General features: G+C 41.4%; 1 protein-coding gene across 1 annotated transcript in view; it reads right to left on the bottom strand.

The window, feature by feature from the left end:
- The window catches only part of LOC141787362 (CUB and sushi domain-containing protein 1-like), a 580,923-nt gene that overhangs the window by 38,679 nt on the left and 521,616 nt on the right, over positions 1-20,628 (bottom strand). The window contains exons 55-62 of the mRNA XM_074665649.1: positions 20,271-20,444; positions 18,391-18,564; positions 17,926-18,099; positions 13,683-13,871; positions 11,953-12,129; positions 7,414-7,599; positions 2,206-2,382; positions 1,480-1,659 (exon numbers count right to left, since the gene is read on the bottom strand). Of these exons, the coding sequence (XP_074521750.1) occupies positions 1,480-1,659; positions 2,206-2,382; positions 7,414-7,599; positions 11,953-12,129; positions 13,683-13,871; positions 17,926-18,099; positions 18,391-18,564; positions 20,271-20,444 (1,431 nt within the window). The remainder of the gene's footprint in view (positions 1-1,479; positions 1,660-2,205; positions 2,383-7,413; positions 7,600-11,952; positions 12,130-13,682; positions 13,872-17,925; positions 18,100-18,390; positions 18,565-20,270; positions 20,445-20,628) is intronic.

Raw genomic sequence — 20,628 nt, 5'->3', positions numbered from 1 at the left:
TTTGTCTTTGAGACAATCACAGAGCATCATCAGATAAGGGTTAATTCTATCTCATATGCTCTTCTTTCTTATTTATTGATAATTTTTATTCACTAGCAGTTCAAAGAAATCTTCATCATATGGACTCATCCTCTTCAGCATATAAATTGGAGGAACTTAATTTTCAAAGCTAAACTGAGCCCTTCCATCAAATACCTTTATTCTGCCAAAACGCAACTATAGGATTAATACCAGAGAAAAAAGAAAAAACAGATTGTAAAAGACTTTGACACAGTGTCACCAAAAACGAAAATTTGACTAAACGAGAGAGGTATTATAGTGAATGAAATCAATAAAAGTGTGATTAATGAAATTAATGAAAGGTTTTCAGTACGATGAAAATAAATCCCTGTTAGCAAAATGTAAGATAGGATGGGATACCTGTTGCAATGTTGTATGAGTGGGTTTATGGTTAAGAAAAAAAAAAGAAAATAAAGGACGAAATTATAAAAGGAGTACGTGGCGTTAGGGAAGGGACAGGAGAGGAGATCGTGAGGGAAAAGGACAATAAAAAAGGCGTGCCTGTAGAAAGGGCCTGAAAAACAAGGATAAGTAATAAGCTGTCCGAGCAAAGTTGAAATATACTTAATATAAACATCCCGGAGGGTAGTTACTGAAGTGTGCCGATACATCCCTACAGTTCCCCGTGGATTATCTCTTCCTGGGACCAAGAGTGTGCACAAGGAACGGACAAACATCTTTGTGGATTTAAGTTGTTCCAAGAGTGGTGAGATCGTCTTTATGTTGCACTTTTCCTGGTATACCAGTGTTTTTAGTTGATCAATCTCGTTTTTGGGTTTGGGTTTTTGTTTCTGTGTGGATTACTTTTGGGGCTCGGAGGATTTACAGCGGCTTCCGTTGGGCAAGTGGACCAAAAAACTGTGGGAAAGACAATTTAAACGGACTTGAAAAAGGATAAGCGGGGTAATTTTTGTTAGAGGGGGATTTTAACATTATTTAGGGTTGAAATAGACTGTGTTTGGGGCATTATTTGAGTGAATATTTGTGTTTGATTGCCATTGCGCACCGGGTGCGCGGGAGAGGCATTTGTTCTGTTTGATTAAATGGTAATATTTTTTTTTTCTTATTTGGACACAGTCTCTTGAGAGTTCATTCGTTTAACATTTATTACTTGTGGCTACTGAAATACGCTCCATTGGCAGAATTTATCAGTTTCCTTAAAGTTTTCCCCCTTGAGTGTTTTAACGCCGACTCCAGAAGGGTCGTGTTGTTACAACTTTAAAATGTGTAAAATTACAGCATGGTTAGCCTATCTTAATCTGTTCTTTATGAGAATTATGTGAGATTTAAAAGAAGCAAAGGTGCCAATCTACTAGAAATACTTATTTCCATTTCCAAGATGTTCTGTGACATGGCTGTGAATCTGAGGATCTTTAAGAGAACTGTAGAGGTATTTATCACAAGCGTTACAGTTCTTACCTCTACAGCTAGGTTTGGTCTGGTTCCAGGTTCCCTCTTTGGTACAGTGCAGAATGTTGCGCCCAAGTGGCTCCATCAGGTGTCCAGGGTTACAGCGGTAGAGCACTGTGTGGTTGAAGGTGAACTCACTTCCTAGATAGATCCCATTGGCTGCTGGTCCTGGATCTCCACAACTGATCACTAAAGGATGAAAGAGGAAGATAGTTATAGGACGTATCTGTCAGCTGATGTTCCAAGAATTCTGCAGAGGAGCAAGACACAAATGATCTAATCTGATCTATTCCTCATCAAAATGACTGTACTTCTCACTGACTGATTCCTTAAACTTCTTCGTCCTTGTCCCATGACTCTTTGTGTACTCTCAACTTTCTCAGCAACTTCAGTTTTTAACCTCTGTCATTTCTTTCACCTCCTGTCTCCTCCCTTCCATTTTCCCAAACCTCTGACTGGCTCTTTGAAACTGTGAAATCTCAGACACAACAAACTTTGTCTCGTACAGTCCTGTATCTGCACAGCAGCAGTTTGCTCAGTGCATGCACAATTCATATGCCTCTTGGATCTTCTACCACAAAAACACCACTGTGCACTCACTAATACTAATGCTATTTGCAGGGTTACTTGTAGTACAGCAGCAGATGCAGCTGACTCAGGGCCCCCCGCCCCCATCACTTACAGCTCTGTCCCTTATAAAGACAGTAGGAAGCAGTGACAGGAAACCTGACGTACCAGCGCAGTCTGGGGGTTGTCCCGTCCACGTCCCATTTGTTGTGCAGTGTCTGGTGGTCAGGCCTGATGTTTTGAAGCCTTCCCAGCATGCATAAGCCACCGAGCTGCCGAAAGTGATGCCATCGCTGAAGACAATCCTTCCGTGTGCAGGGGTGCCAGGGTTACCGCAAGATACAGCTGAGGAAGGAGGAAATATTAAACGGCAGTGATTAATCATAGTGATAATATCGCTGTGAGCAATACTGTCTCGCCGTCACTCAGGGCTGATCAGCTGAAGGTTGCAATAATGAGATTATCACTGGAGTCAGCTGGAAAAAACTCTAAATATATGTCCTGGAGGTAGTGAGGCTTATTGATGACTAAAGGTTGTTGGAGTGACTCCCAGCAGTGACTGGCAGATGTACAGTGTTCCAGTTGTTTTCTAGATTGGGGGAGACTGCGATACATTCACAGCTTCCACTACAGCTGCCAAAGTGCCACTGAGCAGGGCAGAGAGCATGAAACTGCTCCAAGGACTGGGGCCTGCTTCCTGAACCTGTCATTGGTTAAAAAATTAGACATGCTGTCTTTTTGTATTTGCAGACAGAAGATTCTGAATAACAAGACAAGCAAGTAGTGTGGAAATAACACGCAGTAAGGAGGAGCATTGGTCATGCAGCAGGGTTGCAAAGCTCATTCTCAGTCAGTGTTTGTGGACAATGTCCTTCCAGAGTCATCCTGGGGAGAACAAAGTCTCAGCGATGAGAGCACAGAGAATACATATTTATAACCTGAGATTGTCTGTACACCTGACATTGCAGCATCCATGAAGACATGCTGGCATTCATTTTTATAGCTGCTTCAACACGATCTACACCAAAGCCTCGACGGTGTCCCCCTCTCACTGGGAATCCAAAGCCTGTTTCAAACATGCACTGTGCGCTTAAAATCCCAGACATTGTTTGGGAGGAGAGCAGGTGAGAATGAAAAAAAGCCAAATTTTTCACCCCTTCAACTGCACTTCTTTCTGCCAGCTCTCAGGTATAAAGTTTGTGACCTGTTCTGTTAACTAGAGGCATCCTCATCTATGTTTTACTGGCATCGACCATAGACTGTAAAACAAATAAATAATCTTGGGCTGCTTGAAGTGAGGTTGCCACAAAAATTGCTGGTGGCTGGCTGCAGTATATGCAGTATAGGTCAAAAAATCTATCTCCCCTGCCATTCCAGATGGGCGGTGGTCAAACTTAAAAGAAGTTAATACACCTTGTAGAAATGTTTCTCACGTCCGATTGTTGTGGTGATCTGAAGATATCATTTGGCTGCCTTGTATTCGGGTCCTCTTTTTTCTGAAAAGTATCATTTTCATTAGTTATATGAGGTTCAAAATGAGGTTTTGCGTCACATTTAACGATGGCTGACAGCCGCTGTTCTTGTGTATTTTTTTGGGGGGGGATTGTTAACTATTTCTGGAGGTAGAGCCAAGAGGAGATTAGACTCTTGAGGGGAAACAAAAAATTATTATTTTTGTCACCCGGCTCCACTCAGATTCTCCCAGAATCCCTCATCATCTCTACTACCCAGACTCTGGCTGCACATCAGATACCAATGGTGGCGCCTGTGACGGGGGTATTTTGGCTTCAAAACCGTACAATGATAAATGGGGGAGCTACGCTGCCCACTCAATATTCAGTCAATGGCATCAATCTAGAACCAGTTTCCATACCTGAAGAGTTTTTGAACATGAAACATGGACAATTTCAACACACCATCTCTCACTCGAAGCTAGAAGAGTGAAATGACATCAAGAACACTTCAGGACCCGTGTGTCTCATGTCATAACTTAAAGTTCATACCTCCTTTCATTCCTGTGGGACAAGAAACTGGAGATGTTGCTAAATATACAAACTCCATCACTCCTTGTCTTTCTTTGTTATTGAGCCATTGCACCACTGGTGAGTCCAAACCAGGAGGACACAGGAATGAAGATGCGTGCGTCCCTAAAACGTCTCGAAACATGCAATCCATTGATTTTGAGCTTGCTAGCGAAGCAAATGAACAGGGCAGACAGGAATTAGCAACCAGACACAGCACATTTTACTAATAAGTCCATGACAGCTGACAGCCTCTAACAATCAAACACCTATCGATTAGACTCATTAGTTAGAGCCCTTAAAAGCTCGGCCTTGCAGCAGTGAGTGAGAGTGTGAGTATGTGTGTGTGAGTATGTGTGTGAGTGTGTGTGTTGGTAGAGTAGGTCTTAGCATATTGTAGCTTTTGTAGCTTTAGCTCATGGTTAGTCTATAAGTGTTCTCTGTAAACCTGCTGTGAGCAACAGTGGGTATGTGTGTATATGTGTGTATGCGGGGGTGTTTCAGTATGGATGTGTGTATGGATTTTTTTGTGTTTGTGTCTCAGTGATAGATGTCTCATCCCCTCTGAATCAGCTTTTAACCACTATTAGCTTAATGAAAAACAACTGTAGACAGACATAAATAATTTGTTTAACACAAACACAGGCACTGGCACACACACAAACAAACACACACCTCTAAGGTGTGTGTGTGGGTCTTGGTATATGAAGGCAATCCAAGCCTCAAAAAACTTTGTGACTGCTTTGTATGATGATAGATCAGAGTCTTGTGATTTAACTTTTGCAGTTTCATTTCTGTTACATTTTTTTCTCTGCAGTTTCTTGGAAGTAACATTTTCAGAATCAGGGAAAGTTTTAATGTGAATCATCGAATTGAACTCAAGCGAAAAAATTTAACTTTTTCAAACGAAGCGCTGCTTTATAGCACTCAAACATTTTTATTTATGTGGAGAGATCTCGAGCTGTTTTTTCTTATTTTACTCAGTATTGCTGTTAAGCTTTGCAGCGCTCTATATTTAGCACACTGGTGGTGTTTTGGGTCTTGGCCACACAATCATAAGGGTGCACTGAAACTGTATGACTCACTCTTCCCTCTCCCTCTCCACTTAAATTACTGCCAGAAGAGCCCATCCATCTAACTGAATCTAAAATCTGCGTCAGGCTGGAGTTAATGTCAGCAGTGTTTCATTCAGCCATACCTGCCATTGTTTGGAATGGAGAAAAGAAACACAGGAAGCAGCTAAGGATCCCAGTGTCTCTACAGCACTGCGGGGACCCATTTTAATTTCCTCTAAACCCCCATTGGTTAAAGTCTGTCTTTGGAAACTGCTGTTGTACGTGATACACTTTATAACCACAGCAGTGCTGGGGAAGATTCAGCACAGTCTGTTCAGAGTGACACACTTCAATCCTTTGTATCTGGGCCACACTGATACCGACACACACAAACAGGAAGTGCACATTTTCTCCAAACCCTCCTCCATTAACCTCTTCTATTTCATTAAAATGAGTTATTTTATGCTGGGAGACAATTAGAGATTTAGTTGATACACACACACCCCATATTGGAGTTTTAATGCAGAGCTGCAGCACAATGATTAACACTAAAGCTTTAAGTTGTGCATAAACAAAACTTACTCAAACTACATACACCTCATTTAACCTTATATTAAAAATCATGTAAATCTCATCTCTGAAATGCATAACAGACATTCAAACCTCACCTACACATTATTTAAATTCAGTGTACTGTAAGCAGTCAAATGTATGTCATGTGTTGTAAGCTATATTTGGTAATGGATTTGTTGCTTACTGTTGCCAGCAAGCCAAGCAGCCTGGTGCTACATTATTCTGCAGAGGAGAGATTAAGCTGTTCATCTTTGGAGCCTGAGCTGATTTATTTTCACACACAAAAAAAGCTGAATAATTAGGCCCATATGCCACAAATGCACCGCAGTGTGAGTTCCAACAAAAACCTGCCCTGCTTCTTTTTACAGAGATGTTTATTTTTATGACTGTGTTTCATAGAATCTGGGTTGGGACCCAAAGGTAACCCCTATTGAGATGGAGATAACGTGGTATCAAAACGGATGATGTTTTCTAAACAGACAGTTTGGCGTATATTGTGTTCTCAAATCCAAGCTGCTTGTCTAAAGCAAACAGCAGACGTAACTATAAAACAGGATGAGTAAACAGTGCGTGTGGATGAAAAGTGCCAAAAAAGGTCTAATTGAAACTCATTGATTTAAAGGTCCCATATTATGCATAAAATCACTTTATTAAGTCTTTTAGTGAAATTTGTGGGTCTTTGGCTTTCCTCCCAGCCCACAAAATGTGATTGTGAAAATGTGATGTGACAGTCAGCGATTCCCTTTTTTGACCAATCAGGAGCAAGTTTAGCCTGATTGGTCCACCGGAGCAGATACCCCAGAACCCCCTCCCCGTCCCCTCCTCTCCCCGCTGCTGGAGAGAAATCTCTCCAGCAGCGGGGAGGAGAATGCAAAATTTGAAGAGCCATCACTGCTCTGTTTTTGGCTGTATACAGCCACATATTTCCATGCTCAAGCTTCCCATCTCAGAAGAAGACAAGACTAAGTGGCCAGAGTTCATTTATCAGGGAAATGTGCCAGCTACACTCAGTAAAACTGTGCATGTGTGCTAGTCACTTCACGGCCGACTGCTTTTCCAACTTTGGACAGTACAACAGAGAGCTAGAGAATAGACTGGTCCTGAATCCAGGCGCATTACCAACCATCCACCAACAAACCTCGGACCCTGGAAATGTGAGTAATTTAAATGCTGTGTGCTGTGGAGCAGATGTAAGAGCTTTACCTCAGTGTCCCCCCTGTCTCTGTGTTAGCTTCAGGATGCTAACTTTAGCTGCGGTTAGCCTGTTGTTTTAGCCTGTGATGTTATGATAAACAAGCTTTGCTGTTTTCCAAACATTGTGCACTCGGAGCTTGTGGCGTCGCTCTCTGTGACACGGAAGAGCGGGGCAGTATCAGTGGTGGCTCATTTACATATGAAGGTCACGCCCACTAAATCAGAGCGTTCTGAACAGAGGGGCTATGAGAGCCTGGAAACAATGCTGCTGTTCTCGATTTATTGGCTTTTTGGACCAAAACGTGTTACTACCATTTCATGAAGACATCAATGATCCATATCAAACTGCTGAAAAGGAGCAGAATATGGGACCTTTAACATTCACAAGTGCAGGACCATGCATTGTGAAAAATAGAGGCAAACTGTTCCATGTTACTCATCTAAACTGCAGTATGACTCTTCTTTCTTTTAGCAGAGGTGAATTTCTCACAGAGACATGCGTCATGTGAAGTTAGAGCCAGATTTTCCCTCACCTTGACAGACAGGCTGTGTACCGCTCCAGGTGCCATTGTGAAGACAGGTTCTCTCAGCTGAGCCAGTCAGGCTGTAACCTGCCTCACAGCTGAAACGCAGCAGGCTCTTAGTTTTAAATTCCTCCCCTCCAAGACGGGCACCGTGGGGTGGGATCCCTGGGTCTCCACAGACTCCTGGACTGGCACCTATAGCAGGAAAAGACACAGAAACATGATGTGCTAAAAGCAAACAAATAAGAGAGAGATAAGCTATAAAAAACACACAACCCCACACACACACATTCACACACAGTCAACATGAAACAGCAGCTGCATCCGACTGATGTCCATTAACTTCCTAATAGGTTTTTGTGATTTTATGTAACAAAATGGTGGAAACAGGGTCAGGAGGCTGACTCTCAACGAGGCCACTATGCTAAAAATAAATGCATTCATGCTACAGGCCAACAACATCAAACTAAAAGGCATTTGTAATTTCAGACCATTCCCATCCTCTCTTGCAGAAAACGCACAAATATTTAACCCACCCTTTCCTTCACATACACTGGCACACGCATACGACGTGCACATGCTCTCTCACAGGAACTTTGTAGAACTGTACTTTGCAGTTAAGCTATACCAAATTGTTCTAGCATTAAAAGCACTGAGCGTGTCACAATTTCAGCAGCTTAAATTCCATCGGTGGGGATTTGTGAGTTTAACAGGGTACAGCTCAAAATGCAGCGGCTTGCATCTCAATTAGGTCTTCAGCTGCAGGATGGTTTCTGCCCTGCTGAGCGTTCTGTTTTGAGGCCAGTAGAGGAAGCTTATTGCATTTCAGCTGTTGAGACAGTTGATGCTGGGTTTGGAAATGATCGGTTGTTGTCTTGTGGAATCCAGAAGCCAACTGGAGTGCAATACTTGAAACCTGTGGTAAACAAGAACTCTCACCTCCTTTTGTCTGCATGTGTTTTTTTAACACGTTCAGTTGGATGTAAAATGTTTTTAGAGTCACTTAACAAAGGCCTTGAAATGGGGATTCATTTCATAAAATGTATTAGCAAACAGCAGGTAAAAATGGGCCAATATTTAACACTGCTTGAAAATATGCCACAGAAAAGTTATTTAAATTCCATTTTGAAGCGATTTATGAAAGTGCAACAGAAAATGTATCTGCTCAGAGAAACAGCAAAATGTCAAGGAAAGTGAAATGAAACACAGTATATAGGCAAGTTTTCAGTTAGCTAGAAGGGAGGTAATTATAGTCGAAAATATAAACAGCTTGCTACAGTGCGTCACTCAGTAAATGGATTAACAGACTGAATCTAAATCATAACATTTCCTGTGGTGTGTTGTGTCATTTATGTCTGGAAATGTGAAAACTGCAAATTTAGTTCCACAACACATGTTCATTTCGCTGAATTTAGACATAAGTATTCTGTAAAATCTTAAATACAGCTGTAAAGAATTACCACCTGCTACACTAAGTTTTAGCCCTGGTGGCAGTGAGCAACTTTCGGGAACAACGTGCATCTCATGATCAGACCACACAGAATTAACAGTGAGGGAAAAGAAATCAGTGCTGGATCTACTGAGAGTCTGTCATTTGGCCAGTGTGACCACAAGTCTGCCATGCTTAAGCATGATTCACTTCTCTGCTTTAGCACGCTTCGAAGAGGTGGGCTTCAGCATGGTTCACTTCATGGAAGAGCTCAAGCACGCAGACAGCGCGTGTGATCCATGACGTATGAATCATGCCATATGATTGCTGCCACCCCACCTATTGACAATCATTGTAACCCTTTGATGCCTGTCGTCACACATTTGTGACATACCCTGTCAAGTCTTGATGCAGCTGAAATGACCTTGTACCTCATTATAACCTATTGATTCATATTCTGCACATACCAAAGATTGTATCAGATCCATTATGTTGCAATATATTGGTCAGGGGATGAACTTCACATGTCTATATATATAATATAACTTAGTCATAACTATTGTGTGTTTTATACTCTAATTTACAATCTCCAGTCAATTTAAAGGGATAGTTCAGTTTTTTTGAAGTGGGGTTGTATGAGCTCTATGTGACCACTAAGGACATTAGATACAGTAGAAAGTTGTCTCCTCTCCCTCAGTAAGACACAGACTGTACTCGATGGTGAAGAGGAAATAGGTGCTAACAGGGAGAGACCGTACCAAATTCAAAGGCTATTTTCTCTGCCTACAAGAACTAAAATCAAAAAGTAATTCCACAGTTTAAGAGTACGCTACATAAAATATTTTTTAAGTGCATTAAGTCTTCGGAAATATAAACATTTATCCGGACCTAACTAACTGGTCATGTATCCTTCCGCACAGCGCTAGTGCGCTCCGTCCCCCCTCCTCCTTTCAGCTGCAGGGAATGTAAACAAGCTATGCTTCGGGCGCCGGTTGTAGCCTCGTGTAAGTTTGATCAAGTATCGTAATTCTTTTGTTTGTACTCTAAGGATTGTGAGGCAGCGTAGGAAATTCAAAATGAGTGACTATGACAGCGACGATGAAGTTCCATTCACTTTGGAACCAAAAGGATACCTGTATGAACCAGAGCACACAGAAGAGGAGCTGTGACTCTTTGCCCACGGATGCTGAGTGTTACTGCTGTCACGAGTGGCACTTGGTTACAGACACTCTTCAGGATTTGTCTGAGGACACTGCTGGCTCTCAAGCTGTCTGTATAACTCATCACACAGATTTCCCTGCTCTTCTAAATTCTGGAGTGTCCTGTAACAGCAACAACAACAACAACAGTTGTGGCAGCAGCAACACTCAGCATCTTGATGTCCAGTGTCCGCGGATGTTTCCTCTGTATTCCTTTCAGTCGCCATATGTAGCAGCTCTTCTTCTGTGTACTCCAGTTCATACAGGTATCCTTTTGGTTCCAAAGTGAATGGAACTTCATCGTCGCTGTTATAGTCACTCATTTTGAATTTCCTACGCTGCCGCACAATCCTTAGAGTACAAACAAAAGAATTATGATACTTGATCAAACTTACACGAGGCTACAACCAGCGCCCGAAGCATAGCTTGTTTACATTCCCTGCAGCTAAAAGGAGGAGGGGGGACGGAGTGCACTAGTGCTGTGTGGAAGGATACATGACCAGTTAGTTAGGTCCGGATAAATGTTTATATTTCCGAAGACTTAATGCACTTAAAAAATATTTTATGTAGTGTACTCTTAAACTGTGGTATTACTTTTTGATTTTAGTTCTTGTAGGCAGAGAAAATAGCCTTTGAATTTGGTACGGTCTCTCTGTGTTAGCGTCTATTTCCTCGTCACCATCGATTACAGTTTGTGTCTTACTGAGGGAGAGGACACAACTTTCTACTGTATCTAATGTCCTTAGTGGTCACATAGAGCTCATACAACCCCACTTCAAAAAAACTGATGCAAAACACATAGAACAATCCAGTTTCATAATTGTTGATTAATTCAGGCAGTAAGAGGTTAAACAGCAGTGGGTGTGTTAGAGGGTTGTGTCGGACAGAAACGACTGACCATGAGCCAAGAAGTCTCTAAAGTTGTAGCAGTGTTCTCTGTGTCTCACTGTGCCGACTGACGAGATTGTGCTTCGTGAAAGCATAGGCTTCGATGCAAAGGATGATGTAGGCGGGCCACGGGTGTGTGTGTGTGACCTGCTAATGGTTCATATTGAAGTAGTGTGACCGCTGGCTGTACTCTCCAGTGGAATAACAGCGCTGAGGGGGAGCAATTGTGCTTGAGTACAGCATGGTTTGGATGGCCAGATGGCCAAAACCTAGTAACCTTCTGATTTAAGGATACTGTTATTTTTGTTTAGAATAGTTGGAGGTTTTCTACTTTATACTAGCGCTGCACATCGTTTGAATCAGGTGAGCCATGGTAAGCTTGGTTCCTCTGACAAAAACCACTGAGAAAATTATGGAAAGCTCCAAAAAATGGTTTTCCTTCACACTACATTTTATTTTCCATGCATGAACATTCCTGAAGAAACAATCGTAGTGCATCAGTGTTGTGTGGTTATATTTCAAGGTACTAAACTCTGTCTCCACTTATAGACATAAATCTGTGTCTGGTTTTCCAGCAGAGAAGCTGAAAACCAAGCATGTGGTAATTTCTTGCTCTTAGTAAAACATTGTCATTAGACTTAAACTGAGCCACATACACCTGTTGAGTTCATAAATTTTTTAATTTCAAGATATCGACAGACAAAAATTAGGGCCGGATTGGCTGAGTAAAAAGTCTATCAGTGGGTCAATAAAATGTAGTTGTTTAGTTTCTTTAATTATGACTATTTTCCTCTGTTCAAGAAGCTTGACAAGCCAGTTTTTGTTGTGATGCAAGTTTTTAGAGTTTTTCTGAGTAAGATGCAACTGATCCATTCTGTGATAATGACTGACTTAATGTAAGAGCTGTTGTTTGAGCACCACGAACAGGCCTCAGTTTTAACCTGGAGGATGCTGCTTGATGACGACTGTTGCCAAAAAGTAACACAAAGATGCCTCCCTCAGCAACTGAACTGTTGAGCAGCGTGACTTTACCGGTGCAGTACGGCGGCGGTCCACTCCATGTGCCATCCTCCTGACAGTAGCGAGTCGTGTTTCCCACCAATAACCCTCCTGGCAGACAGGAGTACTGCAGCACTGAGCCGTATGTCCAGCTGCGAGTTCCAGACACCACAGCATTTGGGGGTACACCGGGGTCACCACAGGAAATAGCTGCAGAGACAGAGTGAGAGCAAGATAAACACAGAGAGAAAGAGGGTTCATGCGAAAAGGTGTCCAAAAATAGATCCAAGACACCAACTGCATTAGATGGTGCACTTTGGTCACTGCGGCTGAAGTGAAAGGTTGACAGAAAGGCAACAGACATATATATCAGTTTCAGGAGAAGGCTTCAACTGAATGCTCAGAAAAAAATGAAATAAAAAAGTTTACTTTCATCTTTTCTCTTATTTTAAAGGTTGAAAAACTTTTAATTATTGTTCAAAAATTATTTTGCAGTATCTCTTCGTCGCCTTTACCCCCTTAAACTTCTTTATTGCATTTCTGCATTATTCGACGTAGAGAAAGTTAGTAAATATAGGGAGAGAGCAGAGTACGAGACACAATAAAGATCCCTCGCTAGGATTGTTGCAGCTATATGTAGCGCTTTCAGCAATTCAAAAATATAACTTTTATATAAACACATAATTAAACAGAAACCACTATGCTTAGCTTGCACTGTATAGCGGTACATAGCCAAACCAGAACAGCTTTTTTTATAACTTTGATTGCACAGCCTGAGGGAAAAAGAAGCAATAACTCATATCAAATTAAACTCCCTTTAGCTAGAAAACATAGGAAGAGCCTCTCTCCCTCCCCTCTGTGTTGAAAACAACTAGAACTTGTTCCAAAGCGACAGACATTCGTAAAAAAAATCTCTTATTTTTCCTTCAAATTAGAGAAAAAGAATCGACATTTTTCAGAGACCAGGTTTCTGTAGGCCACAGATATGACACAGCTCTCGATTTTCTATTTCTGCCAAATGACTGGTCCTCTGATATCTCTCCTAACCCCCAAATTATATTACTCCATCCTCTCCTCGCCCCTCAGTCATCACACCTCTCCCCCCAATTTTCCGATAAGACCTTGTTTCTCGAATGTAATGCTCGATGCACAGACACCAGCGTCCCACCAGTGAGTGTCTGATTCCTCATCTCTCCCTCTCTGTCACTGCGTCCTCCTGCTGCAGTCCCACTCACCTCTCTGTGTTTCCCTCCTCATCTCTGAATCAGCCTCTCTAGTTTAATCTCTACGTTTCTATCAGCCAATGTCGCTCTCTGCAAAGAACGCCTATTGCCCTAAGAGACACACGCTCACCTTTTATTTCTGTTCCCACACACTCACACAAATATGTTCAAACCTTTAAGCCTCTTTCTTTTATATTCCGCCCTCCTTTTATGATTACTTCCCTCCCATTTTCTACCCTGAACCCTCTCTTATTCTCTCAGTTTCTCATTCGCACCTCATCTTCCCGGCTGACGCTGTTCAAGCCATTTCACTCCTCAAATGGCTTTTCCTGACAAATATGAAGAAAAATAAATAGAAAGCCACCTGGCTATGACTACTTGTGTTCCAGGAAGTTGTTACCTGCTCACAAAAGACAAACATTTCCATAATAGCCCTGTGAGTGTCAATCTGTTTTTTCTTTGTCTCTGCTTCATTCTTTTCATCTCCTACATCGTATCTCTGAGTTCACACAATGCGTGTTTGTGTTTCTCTTTGCATACCCAGGCAGCGGGGAATGGGTCTGTCCCATCGTCCATCATGCTGGCATGTGAGGACTGCAGAGCCCAGGAGGTAGAAGCCTCTTTTACAGTGGAACGCCACTGTTACTCCAAAGCTGAAGACTTCTGGGTAGCGCAGGCCAGACTGGCGCACACCATTCTCTGCGTGGCCTGGATCTGAACAATTGACCACTGCAGAGGAGAGAAGGAGACACTATTAGGATCCATCTGAATTATTTTTGCTTCTCAATGGGAAGAGGGAAGGAAAAAGAAATGGGGAAGGCAACGAGTGAAAGGAGGAAAGGGTGATGGTATTAGTGGAGGAGAAAGGGAAAGGTAAAAAAAAGAAAAAAGGAAAGCAACAGTTTGCTATAAGTTTAGATGAAAACAAAGATGTAAACTCCTCATTGTTATGTTTGGTTATACTTAGGAAATCTGGTTATCTAGAAGGTAGTCTACAAGTTATGGATGCTCTGTTGAAAGTGTTTTTCAGGCAAGGCAGGACAAGTTTTTTTCTATAACACATTTCAGCAAGGCAATTGAAAGTGCTTTACAGAGAAAAAATATTAAAAGAAAACAATTCAAATTCAGTTAAAATTAGGTAAAAAAAAGATACAATAAAAAAAATTAAGATATAAGCATAAAAGTCGCTGGGCAGAGCTGCAGAGTTGTGTGGTTTAAAAAAAAGTTATAAAAATGATTTAATTAAAGGCAGCTGTAAAAAGGTGAGCCTTCAACCTGGATTCAAAGGAGCAGAGTGTTTCAGCAGACTTGATATGTTCTGTCAGTTTGTTCCAGATATTTGGAGCATAGAAGCTGACTGCTGCTCCTCCATGTCTGGTTCTGACTCTGGGGACTGAAAGCAGACCTGATCCAGAAGACCTAAGTGGTCTTGATGGTTCATACTGGATGAAAAGATCACTGATATACTTTGGCCCTAATCCATTCAGAGCTTTGTAAACCAACAGAGGTGTTTTAAACTTTATCCTCTGACAAACAGGGAGTCAGTGTTAAGACCTCAGAACTGGACTGATGTGATCCACTTTCTTGGTCTTAGTGAGGACTCGAGCAGCAGCGTTCTGAACCAGATGTTGTTGCGGTAATCAAGCCTACTTGAGATAAAAGCATGGATCAGTTTTTCCAGGTCCTGCTGACACATTAGTCCTTTCATCCTTGGCACATTTTGGTGCCCTTCACTGTGCTTTATGTCAGACTTACAATTTGCAGACACAAATGCAAGTGTAGACCAATCATAAAAGCCATTAGAGTCCTCAAAAGGTATTGCTCGAAGGGCTAAAATCAAATCAGAATCAAGCTACACAATATGACAAAGCTGTGTAACCTCAGAGTACGATCACAGACCTTCGGAGCAATAAACTCTGACGTTACAGATCGCCCATATTTTCTTCTATTATCTCTCCAGGTCTTTAGTCAATCTCCTCTGTGCTTTCTGAAGTTCTTATTTTTTCTCTCCTCTGGACATTTCTCTGCTGGCTGCATGTGGGCCACTTCAAGAAAAGTCAAGTTTTACCCCTTTCACATTCACTCAAATCTAAGTCCAAGGGAGACCCTGTGTGTGCATGTGTGTGTGCATGTGTGTGTGCGCCGAACACCCTATGGGAACAAAAAGAGTTTGACTCTTATAATTGACAGCTGCTGCTGGGAGGGAGTGAGAGACAGGATGGAAAAAGAAAGAGAGAGATGAGGAAATCAAGCAAGTGAGGATGAATCCCTTCGATGGAAAACCCATGTGAGCAACTATGTCGTATTGATCTGCTCTCATGACTGTGCAGGATGTGTGTGTGTGTGTGTGTGTGTGTGTGTGTGTGTGTGTGTGTGTGTGTGTGTGCATGTTTCAGTATGCTGTAAAAGTGTTACACTGCCAGAGGTCTGGGGAGGCTTGTAGAGCAGTGACCACGCATGGTTAGCAGAGGAGAAGAACGTGTCTCTGGACATGTGGCCAGCTGTGTGTGTGTGTGTGTGTGTGTGTGTGTGTGTGTGTGTGTGTGTGTGTGTGTGTGTGTGTGTGTGTGTGTGTGTGTGTGTGTGTTGAGTTTGACTTATGAATACTCACAACAACAACAAAATGATTGCTGCTGAGTACAACTCAATGGTAGATTTGTGCTACAATTATTCAGGTCTCAATTTTACAGTCTGCTGGCAGCCAATCTGGCCAAAAATGTTCCACTTGACATGCCGTAACTAGAAGCAAATCAGGCAAACAAATACTGAATGCACGCTGTCTGTCTGTCTAAAGTACATGGTTTTACAGGGAAGTACATTTGTTATGTGCAGCTTGTACAAATCTTATTTGTTACAAATTCTGCTCAAACTACATTTTGTTAAGCTGATATTTTACTCATAACCTGCTATGAACTTAGAAGGTGGCAGTGAATCTATGAGCAAATCTGAAACTCATGGTCTCACTTTGAGAAGCATCCTTTTTAAGAGTGAGAGAAATAGAGTAACTTTTTGGGGAAAAGATTGTGGAAGTTCTCTATAAACTTCGTGTATATATATATGATCCAACCTTTCCTTCAACAGGGACAGATACGACTGAACAGCTGGACAAATGTTAGATAGAAACAGAATTTAGTTTGATGGCAGTGACAGAGCAGCAGAGGTCTACCCTCTAGTGGATTAATTATGTAACAACAATGGGTAGTGGTATTCCATCTAAGGTACTTATCAATTTTCAAACATCAAGCTGATATGGATGAGGTTTAGGGCCTGTCTTCCTGTTGAATGATAAAGAGTAGAACAGATGTCATGCAGTATTAGATTCAAGATTAAACTATTTGTTTGACTCTTTAATCTGCTCATGAATTTTTCACTTGTTAATAGAAACACTGTGCATATACACTCATAGGCCACTTTATTAGGTACACCAGTCAAACTGCTCACTAACGCAAATTTCTAATCAGCCAATCACAATGCATTTAGGCATGTAGACATGATCAAGACGATCTGCTGCAGTTCAAACCGAGCATCAGAATGGGGAAGAAAGGTGATTTAAGTGACTTTGAATGTGGCATGGTTGTCGGTGCCAGACGGGCTGGTCTGAGTATTTCAGAAACTGCTGATCTACTGGGATTTTAACCAACAACCACCTCTAGGGTTTACAGAGAATGGTCCCAAAAAGAGAAAATATCCAGTGAGAAAGGCAACAGTAACTCAAATAACCACTGGTTACAGCCGAGGTCTGCAGAAGAGCATCTCTGAACACACAACACGTCCAACCTTGTTGAATCTATGCCACGAAGGATTAAGCAGTTCTAAAGGCAAAAAGGGTCCAACATGGTACTAGCAAGGTGTGCTGATTAAAGTGGCCAGTGTGTGTGTGTGTGTGTGTGTGTGTGTGTGTGTGTGTGTGTGTGTGTGTGTGTGTGTGTGTGTGTGTGTGTGTGTGTGTGTGTGTGTGTGTGTGTGTGTTTTGTGTGTGCGTGTGTGTGTATTAATTTTTATGAGTTCTATAATATTTCACAACAAATGGGAAAAATAAAAGCTCAGCATTAGAGTCAGACTATCTCTACTCCACACATAGAAACAAACAGGGGATGAGATCACTTTGCTGAAATGACACTTTTGGTTGAATGTCTCAAAGAGGAGCAGAATATGGAGGGAGCTGGGAGCGCAATATATCCGAGAAGAAGTAACGGATCGGACTCAGTATCCACAGATACTCAAAAGCAAATGACTCCGAATCGGACTTGAGGGCAAAAAACCTGATCAGGACTTTCCTACTGGCTTCTCTATGCTGTGATTATTAATTGCACACTTTTGTATAAAATGTCCAAGTCAAATGTCTGGATAATGAACTTTACTGACTTCCTTGACTTTTAGCAGTTAGTTGGGGTGAATACACAAAAATCCCAGAGGTTTTCCTCCAGATCATTTAATATTTCGTTGTTTTCCAGGTAAGACAATAGAACAAACTCTCACATCTGTTCATTTGTTGAGAGTTTAATACTCAAGCTTAGACTGTGAGATAGGTGTTATGCCCATGTTATTTCTCAGAAAGTGCTTGTCATGTTGGTTCATTGTTCCTCCACCTGTTTCACCTTTTCAGTCATCCATCACAGCGATAACACTGAAATGAAAATCTGCCCTTTTTAGTTCTTGAATACCCCAGAGGTGAAAGAGTTGCAAAACACAATCATGCACTCTTATCTGAAGAGTCAATTTGACCAAAGCATTTACAGACTAGTAAGCATGTGAATAAGGGTTTAAGTTGTGTGTTCAAGACCTTTGCAGACAGGCAGGGGGCTGCTCCACTGTCCATTGAGTCGACACTGAGCACGAGCATTTCCACTCAGGACGTGACCTCTGTTACAGGTGAAGTTGACAACATCATTGAGGTTGAACTCGCTGCCATTGGTTCGCCCGTTGGCTGGGTTGCCGGGGTGACCACAAGTGATAGCTGGCGGAGGAGAGAGGACCATAATGAGAAACGGAAGGTGTGAAAAACATAATATGTGAACAATTGTGTTGTTTTTTACACCCTTTCAGCTTTTTGTTAGAACATAAAGATGCTGCAGACATGGTAAGTGAACAAACAAGTTCAAATCTGTAAACCTTCAATGTGTGATTTCCTTCAATTTTCTCATGAATAACTACTTTCTTTTACATTGAAACATCTTTTGAGCTCAAATAAAACAAAGAATCTGGAAAAAAGATGGCATACAATGCTTTTGGATCCAGAAGTACTTACGAACGCAAACAGGAGTGGTTCCAGACCAACGATGGTCCTGTTGACAGATCCGTACTGATGTGCCAATAAGGCGATACCCCAACATGCACTGGTACACCACTGTGTCACGGTAACTGGAGCCATCTCCACTAATGTGGCCATTGACTATCGGATCTGGGGAGTCACAGTGACCAGCTAGAAGAGACAAAATGACAGAAATCAATGTCTTGGCAGGAAAAAAAATCCTTAAACTTATTACTCTTTGATGGGCTTTTAAATTATCAGTGTTGGTTCAATATTCCTGCAGAAACAACCTTTAAACACCTTCTTTAATCTAAATGCTAGAAAATTAAACAGCTAAGCAGTGAACAAGTGCTGTGCCTCTAAATGTTGTATACCATCTATTCAGTCCTACCAATGCAACAACAGCTCTTTAAAGAGGGGGTATTTTGTATTTCCATATTTGTTTATTTATTTATGTGATGAGGTCATCACATAAAGATCTCCTAAATGGTTTATGTTAGTTGATGCAGGTCTCAAACACCAAGGTCAGCCCATAGCTCTGCAGGCCTCCAGAGGGCTAGCCAATCGGAGGGAAGGAGGTTTGTGAATTGGGGAGCCTCAAAGAGACAGCAGCTAAAAAAAAGAGTCTCAAACAGAAGCTGAAATAAGGTTTTCATTAACACCAGTGTGACTAAAACAGTAACTTTTTGAAAGCTGTAAATCATGTAAAGCTACTATGGTGGTACCAAAGAGAAACTTTAAACTCTAAAAAAGCACAATACCCCTCTTTAAGTGGTTTCAGTGGTCTTGAGGTGTCTCATTCCTTCATATTTTTTATACCTTGAGAACATGCTGGATGCATCCTCTGAGATTGGTTGTGATGAATTAATACTGAACTGTACCTCGTACCACATCAACCCACAAGAGACCAATCACCCAGGATGCTCGAGCCCTGGCTTCATGTTCCTCTGTGTTATAAGACATCGATTGCAAAACCTTTCTTTCCTATTTGACCAATCTTGCAGCAGTATTTAAAGTTTTATGACTCCATCTTTTATGAGCCCTTTGGTATATTTTGCCCGCTCTTATAAGCAACAGTATCTTAGAATCATTAAGTGAAGGTGAGCACGTCATGATTTACAAGTTCACTGCATAAAATGTGCATCCTGCACAAGGTTTCTTACTCAAGCATGTAACTCTAAGGCTTGTTCACTGGAGTAAGTGTGTATGTAAAATCAGGATTAATCATCTCTGGTCAGTGAGGGTCTAAATCAAGCCTTTAATGTATTAAGTAATAAAATGTCCCAGCAGTAGATCATTTGAGTTACTGATGCGTGTGCACAGTTTATCTTACTTATCTTCGGTCTAATTTCCACAGACCTAACCTAGACACCAGCCTCATGTATTAATAAAGCTAAGGTGTAAAATTTATATGTTCACACATTTCCATTAAATATTAATCCTTATAAAAAGTCCTTGACACTGGTCCTACACACAGCTAAGCCTTATCTACACAGGCCATGAAAGAAAGTGTGGCTTTGGAGCCTACAGCAGATGATTAAAGAGGTTTTACCTCATGGTAAAGAACATCCTTTTTAAGGTTTTGTACCTAATGGCTTCTGACTGTATAATGGCAATGTGACATATCTAGAGGCTTGATTAAGAAAGGATAAAAAATGAAACCAGTGTGACTATTGATTCCTGACTCTTCCCTGATTGTTTATACTGAAAAAATGAATCAATAATGGGAAAAAAAGATTTAAAATAGATTAAATAAAGGAGATCCTCAATATAAGTGAGGTCAAAGCATTTCATTTTATCCTTTGATGACTTTATTCATTATTTACAAAAACTTGCACCACCAGTAAACCATTACATAAAGGTGAACTTTTCCTTACCCAAGCACCTGGTCTCTGCTCCACTCCACAGCCCGTTTGCGCCACACTCTCTCACATGTGACCCCACCAGTGTATACCCATGATTACACATAAAGATGGCAGTAGCTCCAAATGTCGTCAACGTCCCAAGTTTAGTCCCAAAAGGTGGAGAAGGAAGCTCACCACAGGAAATGACTAAAAAAAGAATTTTAGAAAAACAGGTGAGTGGGTATAAAACCACAAAATCAAAAGATCACTGAAGTGCTGTATTTTCCTTGTTTTTGTAAATCTTGTTTTGACACTGGTTATGTTGTTAAGTCTTTGTGGCCTTCATCTCAAAGTGAAAGACAACAAATAGTTTCCATTTCACCACCTGTCT

Source organism: Halichoeres trimaculatus, unplaced genomic scaffold, assembly GCF_033239565.1.
Source record: "Halichoeres trimaculatus isolate MK-OKI-2021-1 unplaced genomic scaffold, fHalTri1.1 fHalTri1_scaffold_3, whole genome shotgun sequence".
Lineage (NCBI taxonomy): Eukaryota > Metazoa > Chordata > Actinopteri > Labriformes > Labridae > Halichoeres > Halichoeres trimaculatus.
The sequence above is the reverse complement of the archived record's forward strand: the minus strand, read 5'-3'. Positions and strand labels throughout refer to the sequence as shown.